This window comes from Leucopleurus acutus, assembly GCF_964270905.1.
Source record: "Leucopleurus acutus genome assembly, chromosome: 6".
Taxonomy (NCBI): Eukaryota; Metazoa; Chordata; class Mammalia; order Artiodactyla; family Delphinidae; genus Leucopleurus; species Leucopleurus acutus.
The window spans coordinates 109,527,565-109,543,180 of record NC_139149.1 but is presented as its reverse complement, the minus strand read 5'-3'; the positions used below and the strand labels follow the sequence as shown (position 1 = coordinate 109,543,180).

Sequence of the window (15,616 nt, the reverse complement as noted above, 5' to 3'; positions counted from 1 at the left end):
GCTTTTTACTTTCACCACTAAGCCCCTAGATGTAACAGTGGTGTTTCAAATTTAGGGATTTGGAATACCTGGGCTCAGTCTCACCTTTCCTGCCCAAGGCCTGGGTGATTTTGGGCAAGCCTCCATTCTTACATCTTTAAAATGGAAATATACCTGCCTCTGGTGTCATTTGAGGATTAAGCTAGACAATGTCTTTAAAGAATCAGTATAAAGCTTATCACATAATCACACCTTTAAAATTATTTATTCTGTGTTTTTGGGTTTCTTTGGTTTTTTTTTTAAATTTTTTACTCTTTTTTTTGGCTGCGTTGGGTCTTTGTTGCTGTGCATGGGCTTTCTCTAGTTGTGGCGATCAGGGGCTACTCTTTGTTGTGGTGTGCGGGCTTCTCATTGCAGTGCCTTCTCTTGTTGCGGAGCATGGGCTCTAGGCACGTGGGCTTCAGTGCTTGCAGCACATGGGCTCAGTAGTTGTGGCATGCAGGCCCTAGAGCGTGCGGGCTTCAGTAGTTGCGGCGTGTGGGCTCAGTAGTTGTGGCACGTGGGCTCAGTAGTTGCAGCACGTGGCCTCAGTAGTTGCGGCACGTGGGCTCCAGGGCTCACGGGCTTCAGCAGTTGTGGCACACAGGCTTAGTTGCTTCACAGCCTGTGGGATCTTCCCGGATCAGGGATTGAACCCGTGTCCCCTGCATTTACAGGTGGATTCTTAACCACTGCGCCACCAGGGGAGTCCTCTGTGGTCATCTTAATACATTTTTATCCAGGTATTTATAAAAGCCAGTGCAGTTCATGAGATAGTATCGTATCACTAATCTATCACTAATCACTAATTTACTTTTATTATCTCAGTGTTTATATCCCTCACCCAACTAATTTATTTGTGAAAGGTGGGGGCAAAAGTAAATTGAGCTGTGAGATTCCCTTTGGGTGTGTGGGCATCTTTTCCCATGGTTTTTGTTTGTTTGTTTATTTAAATATGAATTTTATTTATTTAAAAAAATACAGCAGGTTCTTATTAGTTGTCTATTTTATACATATTAGTATATATATGGTTTTGATTTTCAGTCCCTCTGCCTTTTTTTCTTTGCATAATAACTTAAAGTTATTGTAGTTTATTCACCCATTCTCAGTATACCCAGATTGTTGAACATATAAAATTTTGGCTTTGCATGTTTCCAACCCTGTTGTTAGTCTCTTATTCTAAGCTATGATTAAGAACAAAATCTTTCCAAAAGGCATTTAAGCCCTAGCCTGTCCTTCCAACCTTGTTTCCTAATGTGTCTCTGTGCTCAGGGAAATTCATATCATTTGCCAGGTGCCAGGTGGGTTTTAAAATTTGCTGCCTCTCTGCCCTTGTCTATGCTGCTTTCAGCGGAACGCTCTTTTTCCTCAGCTTTTCATTCTTCAGGGTGTGGTTTAAATGCCATGGGGTCTATAAAACCTGTATTTTCCCGCTAAGAGTAATTTCTCCCTTTGTTGTGAACTTTATAGCACTTGGTAGATCTCTTTGTTTTATGAATTCTAACCTCTTTGAGGACGGGACACAGTGTAGTGTGTTGTCAGTATTTATGTGCCCTGTCGTGACTTGCATATACTTGAGTTGGGAAACCAAGTAAGTGCAAGTATGAATTGAGTAGCTTGGCACAGTAGTTCTCAACTCTATTCGATCCAGTGCTCCCAGTCTATAATGTGTATCATATAATGTAAACATCTTTATTTTGATGCTACTTTAGTATCTTGAATTAAGTATATAAAAAGCCTCCCTCCACAGTTTAGAAACATGAATATAATAATGTACAAGCATTTTACAAAGGTGAAAATAAACAAGTAAAAGGAAAACAGTTGATAACAAAATAACATTATTTCAGTAGGTAAATGCGGGTACTTGACAGAAGATGACACTATATTCAGATGCTTGCATCTGTATTTGAATTTATTGAATGTGACAGCTGCAACAACAGACTTAAATGCTGTAAGCAGCATTTTCATTATAAACTTTTCCAAAATGATGCATGACTCTTGGTCAAGCTGCAAAAAACAGATACAGTGTTTTGTGGATTCCCATGCATTCCTGCAGAATTTAAGTATATAGAGAACCATGCAAAACAAATCTAAACTGAGAAATTATAAACCTGTTTTTCCCCTATGTCATGGCCAGATTTTAAGTTTTTTCATAAGGTCTTCATATATTATCAAGGCTATTCGAAATATATGGGTGATGAGACAGTTTTTCACTGTGTCTCATGGTTCTGTGTATTGCATGACATCTTCTACCTCTAGTCCTTACCTGCTAAAAATGCCAACAGCACCACTGTTCCCCAACATACTGTTTCAAGATACTCCCCAGAGGAGGAACCACTACTGTTGTTTTTTTTTTAAACCACTGCTTTTTAAGATAAATAAGGAGTTCTAAATTACAGAATTATTTGGGCTAGCATTTCTCCATAACTGAACATAGGAACATTGGTCAGACTTACTCAGCTTCTGTCTTGTGACTGAAATAGAAACTAGTATATTTTACAGAGACCATTAGTTTTTTTTTAAAAGTGGTTTAAGTGAACTTTCCACTTTGATTATTGAAAATCAGGGGCTTATTTATAATATGCATTTTATAGCGTTACAAGCAAAGCATTTAATTTTTGGAACACAAGCTATAATGTTATAATTCTGTATGTAAAATATAAGAGCATAAAAATGTCTGTATACACATGCACAAACAAATTTGGAGATATAATTAAGTACCAAATTATTTATATTTGGTAATATGTACATATATTTGAGTTGTATGTCTGGCATAGATACTAATTTCAAAAAAATCCAGGAACTGTAATACAAGGAATTAACTAGCTCCTTGTAACTAGCCACCTTCCTCATTTTGTCTAAGATTAGAATAAGAATACTTTTTGCTACAAGGTTTTGGCCTCTTTTAGATGTCCTCTGGACTAGAGATGGTTTCTAATCTTTAAGACTACCAAGTCTGATCTTTAAAACTACCAAATTAAGTATCTAGAAGGGACAGTCACTACAATTTGAGTATCTAGAAGGGACAGTCACTACAATTTGCCTAAAAGTCAGCAAGAGGCGTGTTTGAGACTTGCTTTCAAGTTAATGTTGAAAACCCATAACCCAGGGTTGATTATAGTATGCTCTGTTTGCAACCTGGGTTTCTTTAACATGAGTTGGCACACAGGTACTTGGTAAATAGGAAAATGATGTTAGTATGATGTGGAAGTAGTGTCAGGTCATAGGCAGTTTTTCCTATAGTGTTAATATATGAACTGGTAATCTATGAAGTCTTATGAAAGACCTGGAAATAGTGCAGAAATGGGTTAAAGAAATCATTTAGTGCAAGAAATAGCTAGTTCAAGTGGCTTCCAGAACCACCACACTTTCCACTGGTAACACTCCCAGGAAGCTCAAAACCATTTACTCCTGTATTTATAAAGAAAGAAAATGACAAAAAGGGAAGTCTCACCCAGAATTGTATTTTTAATTTTGTCAAAGCTGGTCCTGAAAGAAAACGTCTTGAAAAATTTACACTTAAAGGAGAAAGTACAAAAATAAAACTCTAATGAGTGGACCAACTGGGATTATTGGTGCAAATGTTAGTGAAGATTTAATCTTTTATTAAAATTGATGACGTTTTTGTTAGGACTCACACTGCAAAATAACATAGGTTTGAGTGCTCTGTTTCCAATCTCATTTTCACCATTAGTCCAGTTATTTTTAGTGGGTGATTTTGCAGAGCATGAGATTTTTTTTTTTCCAGCAACATCCATAGGTTGATGTCGAAGCTCCTGAATATACTTGTGCCCCCGCTCCATCCACCCACCCACCCAACTATCTTGGGCTGTAATTCACTAAATTGGCTCCTTCTGGTGCTACTTAAGAGTTTGTCGTGAATTTTATTGTCTTGTTCTTGCAAATTTGATTTACAGTGGGTATAACTTTTACGGGTCTTAAAGAGATTATGTTTTTTAATAAAAATTAATGTTAAACAATAAGGTTTGATAAATGAGGGAGTTGGTAAAATGAGCTAAAAGGCATCAAGACTCGTTTAGTGCTGAACGCTGTTATATTCCAATTGGCTCTTCTAATTGGGCATTATTATTTTATGGAGATCTCCTTACAGTATCTGAGCATTAATAATTTATAAATGGGCATGATAAAATAGAGTCCCACTTTGGGAGGGCCCATAGTTACTTATGGTGACCATCTGGTTGCTTACTCCTCTTGTGGTAAGTCAGGGGTTGGAAAACCCATGGGTCAAATCCAGCCTACTGCCTGCTTTTGTAAATAAAAATTTGGTTGGAACATAGCCATGCCCATTTGTTTATGTGTTGTTTATACCTGCTTTTGTGACACATAGTACCTCCCACAGAGCTGGAAGTATTTTACTACCCTCTACAGAAAGTGTATCAATATTAAGATCATGCTAAACAATAGTCAGAAGGACATAAATGGTCAGTGTTTCATAATATTTAAAACAATTTTTTGACAAGGCCTCAGAATATCACACTTAAAAATAATTTTAGGAAAGGTAGAATTAGATAAGTATGGGATTTAAGCCAGTTTTGTGAGCCTCACTTTCTCAGATGATTGGATACTGTTTTCTTTCTGTTCTTTTCCCTCCCCTCCCCCTTTCATACATATTGAGACTTTACCTGCTAAATTCTTAAGTTCCTTGAAAGTGTTAGTAAGGACATGAAAAATGCAGGAGTGGGTTTGGGTGGCTATAAAGTTAGATGTATTTTAAAACCAGAGGACAATTTATTTGGGTCGAGAAGAGGAGGAGTGCTGCCTCTGCAGTGGGATCAGCATTAGGTTAGTGTTGGCCAATTTCTGTCAACAACGAGACTTACGTAGGAATATGTTATGGTGTTTTTTTTTTGTTTTTCTGTTTTTATTTTTAGAGGGTTGACATTTAACTACTTAACTACTTGAACGTTATCACAAAGTTGTCTAGCTTTGAATGGATAAGGTTTTCTTTTAATATGATTTTTAAATTTTCAAGGAATACAGCAACGAATATTTTAAATTTTATTATGAAGTGAAGTAGAAATTGATTCAATTAAAAGATTAATCTATGGCAAACTTTACAAAAATAAGAATGTCGAGAACCTGAATGATGTAATTTATAAATATTATTCCGTGGATGTTAAATTGTATACCTGAAAACAACATTTTACCTCCCTTTTTAAAAAATAACTATGAAATGATTTGCACATTTACTCAATCTTATTCCTTATTTTTTTAAAAAAAGTAGAACTCTCATATCTCTTACTAGAAATATAACAAAAACAAAAGCAAGTCCTAGAAACTAAATCTCTCAAACAAGAAACTCATGGGATAAAGCAAAATTTCGGTCTGCCAATGTAAGAATATCTAGGAAAAATAAAAACTAAATCACCGTATATAAAACTCTTATAAGGTTCAGCTTGGATACACCCAGAGAAAATATAACATATACCATGGGGGGAAAAATCATTACTAAAGCAAAGACTATGACACACAAAAGACTATATAGGTTACTAGAGTTTTTTAGTAGTTGATCTAGTTAAATCTTTAGAAAGTACTATTCTTTTATGGATTAAAACCTTAAAAATGAAAATGATAGTACGGACCCAAGAAATATTTACTTTCATTGAGAAGCTAATGCCATGTCTTTTTTCAAGAATCCAGTGTTGAGTTCTTCTGCAATAATGAAAGAAAACAATAAAGATACTGAGACCAGAAACCTTAGATCATCTTTTTGAAGAGATGGTAGAACACATATGATATGTTAAGAACTGTACGGCATCCTTATATGTTCAGTTAGAGTTATCGTGTAAGGCGTTCAGTGACTCATTTCTGAATTCCTTTGAGATCATTTTCAGACTGAAGGCCTTTAAAAGTTTTTTTTTTTAACAAAGTAAACAGCTTTGGCATTAATGGAACTTTATTATTCTCATTAGAATATGCTCTTTTATGTTATTTACATGAAGGATGGATGTTGGCTGTTAATTACATAAATTGCATCTGTTCCGTTAATATCTCACCTCTGGAACACCAACTTTTCTGGGTATATATTCATGCGTGCTCCCTTTTGCTTGTGTAAATCTCATGTGACCTTTGCCAGAGGTTAAACATCTAACAACTGAAAACAGTTACTTCATGTCCCCCAAACTTGCTCTTAAAACAATGCTGGCATAAGGATTTGATTTATTATAAGTATAACCCAACCAAGTATCAACGGTGCAATTGTTTTGAATGTGTTTGGAATATTTTGTGGTAAATTCTTTACCTTTTTATCTAGGACTTGGTTTTTTGGTGTACTTCAGCTGGTTATAAAAAAAATCTTAACTCTTGGGTATTGAGGGGGTTGGTTCTAAAAGGTAATTTCTTTGGCCAGATTATTTGATAGAATAATAATTTAATCATAGAAATATTTGGGGAAAGGGTAGAGTCAATAATGAAGAATTGGGAAACTTTTTTTTTTTTTAATGAAAAAAGATTTCAGTTTCAGTGTTGTATTTGCATCTCATTTTCCTGATAGATTTCTGTTTTGGTTTTCTGCTGACAGGTCACATTTAGGGCAGGCAAAACATAAGGGATATAGCCCTCCTGAGAGTAGAAAATCTAATTCTAAGGCACCCAAAGTGCAGTCTAATACTACTTCTGAACTGTCAAGGGGACACCTTTCTAAAAGGTAAATCTTCACATTGCTTATACATTTTTCAAGGCAGAATTATTTGCATTTGAATCATTGCATAATATTAAAACGTACCAGGTTATGCCAAAATGTTACGATACATGTTTTCATTATTATCCGGGTATAACTTTTAGGATTAATAGTGAATCACCTCTGCAGTGATGTCAGCGCAGCATACCCCAGATAGTGCTTTATTCTCCTTGATTAGAGAGCTGCGAGTTTCTCCTTTTGCCTAACAAACCATTATACGCATCTGAAATGCCATTTTAAATCCAGTTTTTCTTAGTTTTTTTATTGTCAGAGCCACAGATCAGTGATGTCTTAAGATCTAATTGATAGGAGTCTTTGGAAAGGAATGTGACTGTAAATATTTGATACTACAATATAAACCTTTCTAACCTTCATTTTGAAAGTGTGTATGTTAATGCTTATTTATTTTAAGCTTTGACAAAGAAGTTGTGTTTGTAAATAGAGTATCGGTATTGTAGTTTCAACTGGTTCTGAACTACTAAGTAAGCATTCTTTTTCTTGTAATCCTAATTCTTGTTTTATGATTAGGGGAGTTAGTGTCAGTAATCATTGGGCTAAAGAATTAGCCTGATCTTCTAATATTTTACCATCCAAAGTGTCACTCCCCACCCCCACCCCTTTTTTTCCCCTCATTTTTGAACCGTTTGCGAGCCTATGTTTATTTAGTTACTGGACTTACCAGGAAATTTTTTTCACTTAAAAAAAAATCTTATTTCCACAGATTTGAGAAGTTAATAAATAAGTATTATATGACAGGTTTAACGATGGCAGGCTGATATTAACTCTTGTTTTATCTAACCTCTTAGAAGCTGCAGTTCATCATCTGCTGTCATAGTCCCACAACCAGAGGATCCAGACAGAGCCAATACTTCAGAAAGGCAGAAAACGGGGCAGGTGCCTAAGAAAGACAGTTCTCGAGGAGTGAAACGCAGTGCTAGTCCAGACTACAACAGGACCAGTTCTCCTAACTCTGCAAAGAAACCCAGAGCACTTCAGCATACTGAATCTCCCTCAGAAACAAGTAAGCCACACAATAAGTCAAAGAAGAGACATTTAGACCAGGAGCAACAACTGAAATCTGCACAGTCTCCATCAACAAGCAAGGCTCATACCAGGAAGAGTGGGGCCACTGCTAGTTCACGGAGTCAGAAAAGAAAGAGGACAGAGAGTTCTTGTATAAAGAGTGGTTCTGTGTCGGAAGCAGCTGGTGCCGAAGAGAGATCTGCAAAACCTACCAAGCTGGCTTCAAAATCGGCCGCCTCAGCCAAAGCTGGGTGTAGCACCATCACCGATTCTTCTTCTGCTGCCTCTACTTCCTCCTCATCTTCTGCTGTAGCCTCGGCCTCCTCTACTGTTCCACCAGGTGCCAGGGTGAAACAAGGGAAAGACCAGAATAAGGCCAGACGTTCCCGTTCAGCATCCAGTCCCAGTCCAAGAAGAAGTAGCAGGGAAAAGGAACAGAGTAAAACTGGTGGCTCTTCAAAATTTGATTGGGCTGCTCGTTTCAGCCCTAAAGTTAGCCTTCCTAAAACAAAACTGTCTCTTCCAGGGTCTTCTAAGTCAGAGACATCAAAACCTGGACCTTCTGGATTACAGGCCAAATTAGCAAGTAAGTTTACTCGAAAGATTTTTTTTTTTTTTAATTAAAATTTCTCTGGGTTTGTCAGGAGGGATCAGGTTTTCAAGGTAGTCAGTCTGAGGCAGTTTTAGATTTATTACTATACCTGTATCTGTACACAAAGTGTATAATAATTGATACACCACATTTAGTTTTATGGAGATAGATAAGGAATGCTCCCGCCTTATTACTAAATTGTCATGTTTTAGTATCTTTCTTTATCTTTGCAGCATTTGCTACTTCTTTTCTTTTTTTTTTTTTTTTTTTTTTGCGGTACGCGGGCCTCTCACCGTTGCGGCCTTTCCCATTGCGGAGCATAGGCTCCGGACATGCAGGCTCAGCGGCCATGGCTCACGGGGCCAGCCACTCCGCGGTATGTGGGATCTTCCCAGACCGGGGCACGAACCCGCGTCTCCCTGCATCAGCAGGCGGACTCTCAACCACTGCGCCACCAGGAAAGCCCGCCACTTATTTTCTAATGTCAGAGTAGGACAGCAAGTTGGTTTTTCTCCTATAACCAGAAACAAAACTGTTCTAGTTATGAGTTGGTCATGACCACAGTTGGAGATCAAATGCTCTTTTTTGGTATTGTACATTCTTTTTGTTTTTTAAATAAATTTATTTTTTATTTATTTATTTAGGGCTGCTTTGGGTTCTTCATTGCTGCGCGCGGGTTTTCTCTAGTTGCAGCGAGCGGGAGCTACTCTTCATTGCAGTGCATAGGTTTCTCATTGCAGTGGCTTCTCTTGTTACGGAGCACAAGCTCTAGGTGCACAGGCTTCAGTAGTTGTAGCACGTGGGCTCGGTAGTTGTGGTTCGCTGGCTCTAGAGCGCAGGCTCAGTAATTGTGGCGCACGGGCGTAGTTGCTCCGTGGCATGTGGGATCTTCCCGGACCAGGGCTCAGACATGTGTCCCCTGCATTGGCAGGTGCTTTCTTAACCACTTTGGCACCAGGGATTCTAACACTGTGTGTGAGACCACTGTTCCACACATTCTTGATGTGTGGAAACCCTGAGCTAAGTTATTAGAATAAATGTACCCTAGTATTAATTAAACTTTATTCACATGTAATATTTTATGGCCTTTAAGGAGCTTAGACTAAAGATGAATACCTCTTACATTCATTGCGCTGGGCTCTGGGTCCTAGGTAAATGGGAAAGAAATTGCCTTCTTGAAGCGTATAGTGGAGCAGAAAGAACTAATGTTTGAGAATAATACATTCAAGCAAAGAAACAAACAGTAGATAAGAGAAAGGCATCCTGAGGCACTTTTCTCCCTCTTTTTTCCAAAAAAGACTTCTTCAGGAAGCCAAATGTTAACTTCATTAGAACTGATTAAAAATCGTGGTGACCCTCTTCAATTACATGACTACTGTAATGATGAAGTGCTTTTTTTTTCTATTTTGAGAAATCTAAATGACGTAAATACAGAGAACAAAACAGCACTTCCTATGGTTTTCAGAGCATTTAATTTTTGTAATATTTAACCAAGAAGCTTGTTTTTGATCATCTTTTCTCCTTTTGAGCCCACAAAGACAATTTCAGGTCCACATTTTGATAGGGCTAGAATGCTTTTTGGTCTTTGGAAGACTTTATATAGTGTCTACTAGTATTCTTGTGAAAGTTTAATACTGAACCAGCCTAACCTAGTGTTGAATCAGAGCTGTTAGCTCTGTTTAGTTTAATTCTACAATCTATAAACTATTTTCAGTTGATTCAATATTAGCAACATTTTGACAAGAATACTAGTAGACATTATTGTAAAATTTTGTTTAGCCTGTATCATAGGGTTATTGTGAAAGTAACATCTCTTTCTCTTAAATTATAGAATTTGTTCTATTTGTTATTTTAAATATGCAGTATATCTGTATAAAATCTTTTAAATGTGAATATAAATATCAGATAAAGGTTAAGATTGGTATCCTGCAGTCAAAAGGAAGTAAAAGGTTGGGTAAAAAGGGACACAGCCGTTTGTCCATTGGTCCAGACAAGGTTTTCTTGACAATTGGAGTTATTTATCTCTGCTTTTATACCTCTTCCTCTGTCTACTTTTAAGTGCATCTGTATTTGCGTGCTTGTGTGTCTCCATCATGTGTAGTAGCTGTGTGATCTCCACAGTCAGTGGCTCAGGTTGAGTTTACAGCATAGTCCGAGGGATTCACTCTAACCCTTCCACCTACCTCATTTGAAGAGCTCATCTCTTTCAATTCTTATTTCTAGGAGGGTCCTGGCACAGGTGAGAGCAGATTGCTCTTTTTTTTTTTTTATTTCTGTATCTTATTTTTGGCTGCATTGGGTCTTTGTTGCTGTGCACGGGCTTTCTCTATTTGCGGTGAGTGGGAGCTACTCTTCGTTGTGGTGCGCGGGCTTCTCATCGCGGTGGCCTCTCTTATTTGTGGAGCACGGGCTCTAGGCGCACGGGCTTCAGCAGTTGTGGCACACGGGCTCAGTAGTTGTGGCTTGCGGGGCTCTAGAGCACAGGCTCAGTAGTTGCGGCGCACGGGCTTAGTTGCTCCGCAGCATGTGGGATCTTCCTGGACCAGGGCTTGAACCTGTGTCCCCTGCATTGGCGGGCAAACTGTTAACCACTGTGCCACCAGGGAAGCCCTGAGCAGATTGTTCTTGAGTGTTGTGTCCTTAACTCTTCTCAGAGACCAGCTTTCTTTTTGTACCTGTCAGTTAGTGCAGTCTTTAAAAGAAAACCTGACCCTACCAGTGGCTGATCAGCGGGGTTTTCTTGGTTGTGAGGTTGCTCTCAAACAGGAAGCCCCGAGGGTTTTGATGCTGCCCCTGTGCCATAATAAAACCAGTCCAGATATGCTGTCATACTCACTCTGCACATGGTCGCAAACTGATTTAGTTTAAAACTCACTTCATAGTTGCTTTTCCTACTTTCACAAAATCTGTGTGTTCTGTGGTCACTAATTTCACTTTCCCATTTTCATTGCCACTACCCTAGTTCTAAGCTCTAATTATAGCCTAAGCTGTTGAAACAAGAGACGGGAACCAGCATTTGTTTCACATCTAAAAGTGCCAGGTATTTTACATATGCAGTAACATTGACTTTTCCAAAAAATTGGTGCTTGATGATAGTTATTAAGGAAATTTATTCCAAGGAGGTGAAATAACTTGCCAGAGTAACATATCTCATAAGTGACAGTTAGGATTTAAAGATGGGGTGGGTATGTGTGACTTTGAAGCCTTTGTTTCTTTGCTATGTCACTTAATTTTCATCCATGTTAGTTGTTTGTGTTTTACTGTTGCAATCTATTTGGGTCATTAAGAGATGTTAAGACCCCAGAGGAGATGAACTTTTATTTGATCCTTCTTTACTGGTATTGATTCATCTTTAGGGGTGAATATTATGTGAACCCAGGGCTTCATATTATACGATTAACTGTGTGTTTGCTTCTTTACAAATAAGTGGAAAACATTTCAAAACAAAATAATAGCAAATACTTAAAGTGCTTACAAGTGCCTGACAACTTGTAAATAGTTGACATGGATCATCTCATTTACTCCTCATCAGCCCTGTGTGGCAGGTACTGTTATTCACTTCTTACAGGTAAAGAAACTCAGGGTCAGTGAGGTCAGGTTACCTGTCCAAGGTCACAGAACTAAGAAGTGATAGAGCCAAGAGTCAAACCCAGGCCATGTGATTCCAGAAATGAGTTGTGAGAATAGGGTGCAGAGGATTGAGTAGATTGGGTGAGCTAAATCCAGGCAGGCTTCCTGGAGTCACACAGGGCAGGGTGAATTTTAGGTATGATTAAATAGTTCACTTTAGGAAAGAGTTTATGTAAGAAGGAGTACTGCAAGAGGATTGGCAGTACTTGGTAATTTTATTTAAGAATATAGAGGCAAAATGAAGTATCTTAGAGGAATCCCTGGGCTTCAAGTAATGGTATTTTGGGGAGAGAGAGCTCTTAATTTAGAGCTAAAAATCCTAGATTTGAATCCTAGTTCTGCCATTTTATCAGCTGGTGACTACGAGAAAGTTGGCAACCTTTTCGTTGTAAAATGGGCACAGTAGCTATTTGAGGAATGAATAAATATGTGAGGAGCCTTAGCATAGTGCTGATAGTACATAGGATGCGTCACTAAATTTAGGGTGCACAACTGAAATCGAGTATCTTAAGACAAAGCATTCAGGAGCATCGTTTTGAAGATGAAGGATTGATATAAATCCTAGCTACTGATCAGTTTAAGGTATAGCTGTCTTTAGATTTGGAAGAGCCTGATTTAAAGTTCTGTTGTCTTCTGGTAGTTTTGTGGGGTTGGGCAAATCATTGAACTACAATTATGATAGCAACCTAATCCCTGATCTTTGCAGAATGATAATATTCATTCTTGTGAAGCATAAATGAAAGAATGTATGTGAAAACAACTTTGTAAAATTAAAATACCATATAAACATAAAATGTGAATTGAGAACTGTTGCGATAGATTTGAAAAGCTTTTGTATGCATTAGGAATTAGTTTGATTTTTTTTAAATTTAACATTAATCTGGGGGCAGAATTAGATTCAATGGTTACAATCCATTCAGTGGGTTAGCAACTCTGGGTAAAAAAATATGTCAGTTAACTAAAAAATGGAGTGGACATTTTGTGAGATAGGAAGCATTCCAAATTGGGTAGGTTGTTTTCTTCAACTTTTAGGACTCAGTGAACCTGTTAATTAGAAGGTGATATGTCTCCTCAGGTATAGGCTCATTCTAAGATACGATTGGTCAGTAAAACTTCCTGGTAAAGGAAGTTTTTTTCAAATTGTAGGAATAACAGTACTTACATGATGCTTTGTGAAAACCCATTTCCCCATGGTCAGATATCACTCAAGGAGATTCAGGATATGCTTTAGTATATTGAAAGCTGTGAGAATTCTTACGGTCACTTCTGTTTAACCCATTATTTTATAAATCTGTTTGACCACCTATTACCTTGGGAGACAGCAGTGGTCCATGGAACACACTTTGGGAAATGATACATTTAATCGGGTCACTGAAGCAGGAAGACCTTTCCTGGTGTGCTGATTTGGCATCTGTTGAACAAGTTTCTGGTGAGGAACTAGGGCTGGCAGGAGAACTAGAGAAACAGCTGCTTTGTGATGGGCTACCTGAAGCCTGTGGCTTGCCAACTGCAGCTGGTCAAGATAGCTGTGGGACAAAGGTCACCTTGTGTCAATTGGTAAAATTTATAAATTTTTTGCTGCATTGGGTCTTCGTTGCTGCGCGCGGGCTTTCTCTAGTTGCAGTGAGCAGGGGCTACTCTTCATTGCGGTGCATGGGCTTCTCATTGTGGTGGCTTCTCTTGTTGCAGAGCAGGGGCTCTAGGTGCGCTGGCTTCAGTAGTTGTGGCACGTGGGCTCAGTAGTTGTGGCGCACGGGCTTAGTTGTTCACGGCATGTGGGATCTTCCCAGACCAGGTCTCAAACCCATGTCCCCCTGCATTGGCAGGCGGATTATTAACCACTGCGCCACCAGGGAAGCCCAATTGGGTTTTGAGAATACCCCAGAAAGGATAGTGTTATATGACAATTTTTAATCTGCATTAGGAAATTATTCTTGCTTTGCGTTGTTTAACCTTAGCAAACAGTCCTAACAAATTTATGTAGCATAAATGTAAAACCAGTGGGGCAGTGTAATGATACAAATGATTTTTTAAAATATTCAGTGATATTTTGATGTAATATTTAAAAATATTCTTATAATATTCTGCTAATCTATCTATCTTCTCTTTAGGCTAATTTTGAAGTAATTTGACTATTTCAAAGTATGTACTGTCTTAATGGTAGAAGGTGATGGATGGCATAGACATGTAAGAAACAGTTTGTGATCAGAATCTGCAATTAATTATGGAATGTATTTATAGAAAAATTTAAAGGTGTTATATTTCCAGTTCGATATGTCTATTTGTAGGTCCAGTTCACTTTCCATTATTTAAAGTAGACATCATGTGCACATTATTAATAACAGTCAGCAGTAGTTACCAGCTCATTTTCAGCTTGAGTTTCATACTCTTCTGTGACTTGCATGCAGCCTGTAGCCATTATTAGAACTAGAAAAGAACCAGGCAGATGCCGAATTCTGGGAAGGTAATTCTGCTAAGAGACATGGTACTTTGTGCCTCTAGCACGGAGAGAGGAAAGAAGAATGAGTCAAGCAGGACAGAATAATTTAAAAGTAAACTCTTGGTTTTACCTAGTTGGGTCTTATAGGGCCATACCCTCTGAGTTTTTAAAAATTGAATTATCTTTTAGCCTGGTGATGTACTGGGTGAGGAGCTTAAAGGAAAAAGGATTGAGTGTTAAGAGTTTTCTGTATTATAAAGCAACTGTTAAAATAATTTAGTACTTAAAACTTTTATAGTACTAATCTGTAACCGCATATTACCAATAGTAATTTACCAAAAATGAGTTGCCAGATTTTTAAAAAAGGAATATTAAATGGAAACAAATATTATTGACCTCTTTACGGCTTGGCTTTGTTTTATACTGTGAATGTTAAACAACCATGGTATGTAGTTTTGTATACCAGGTCAGAGTAAGAATTAATTCAGCCAAATTACATTTTACTAAACTTATATTTCAGTTAAATGAAAATTGCTTTTTCTTACTCATGCCTCTGTGTTCTATAATATTTTGATACTTCTGATTATAAAGTGTTATCAAAAATGAAAAATCCAGAAAATGTTAAAACGTACAAAGAAGAAAAAATAATAATCCCATCCCTAAGGGCTGTCTCTTTCTTCCTGTGTGTATCCTGCTAAAATTTTTCCTTCATATTAATCAATACTTAATGTGTAGTTTAAAGTCAAGTGATATAAGATTTATTATTAAAAAATAGCAGGCTTCCTGCCACATTGCCTTTCCGCATAGCCAGTCATTTTGGTATTTCCGTATCTATAATGTGAGACGTATGTGCTCATATGTCTGTTTGTTGACTTTTTTCATTTAGAGCACTATTGTGTGGCCTATATGGGAGATTTACCACACCTATTCACCCACCAAACGCATACTGTACATGCTTCACATTTTTCCAGTCATGATCGTTGCTCAGTTAACACTGAGTCTGTAGGAACTTTTCTTACAACCTTTTTTTTTTTTAAACTGAGCTTAATAATTATTTTGTTGTTTTCCTTTTCTTGGACTCCGTCACTCAACTCCAAACTCATTATGCATTGTCTAAATCTTTTCTCAAGCTGTCTACATGGATTTGTTTCATTTTCCTGAAGAAAGGCCTCTGGATGGCTGCCCTTTTTGTGCCTGGTTACATTGCTTTTAG

At 37.7% G+C, this 15,616-nt stretch overlaps 1 protein-coding gene across 15 annotated transcripts in view; it reads left to right on the top strand.

Moving 5' to 3' along the window:
* The window catches only part of TRIP12 (thyroid hormone receptor interactor 12), a 149,489-nt gene that overhangs the window by 49,446 nt on the left and 84,427 nt on the right, over nt 1-15,616 (top strand). For 7 of the 15 annotated variants that reach the window (XM_082841391.1, XM_082841389.1, XM_082841387.1 and 4 more), the window contains exons 3-4: nt 6,560-6,685; nt 7,525-8,327. In XM_082841391.1, the coding sequence (XP_082697517.1) occupies nt 6,560-6,685; nt 7,525-8,327 (929 nt within the window). The remainder of the gene's footprint in view (nt 1-6,559; nt 6,686-7,524; nt 8,328-15,616) is intronic. The other 8 variants (XM_082841384.1, XM_082841385.1, XM_082841382.1 and 5 more) reach the window with 3 other exon arrangements.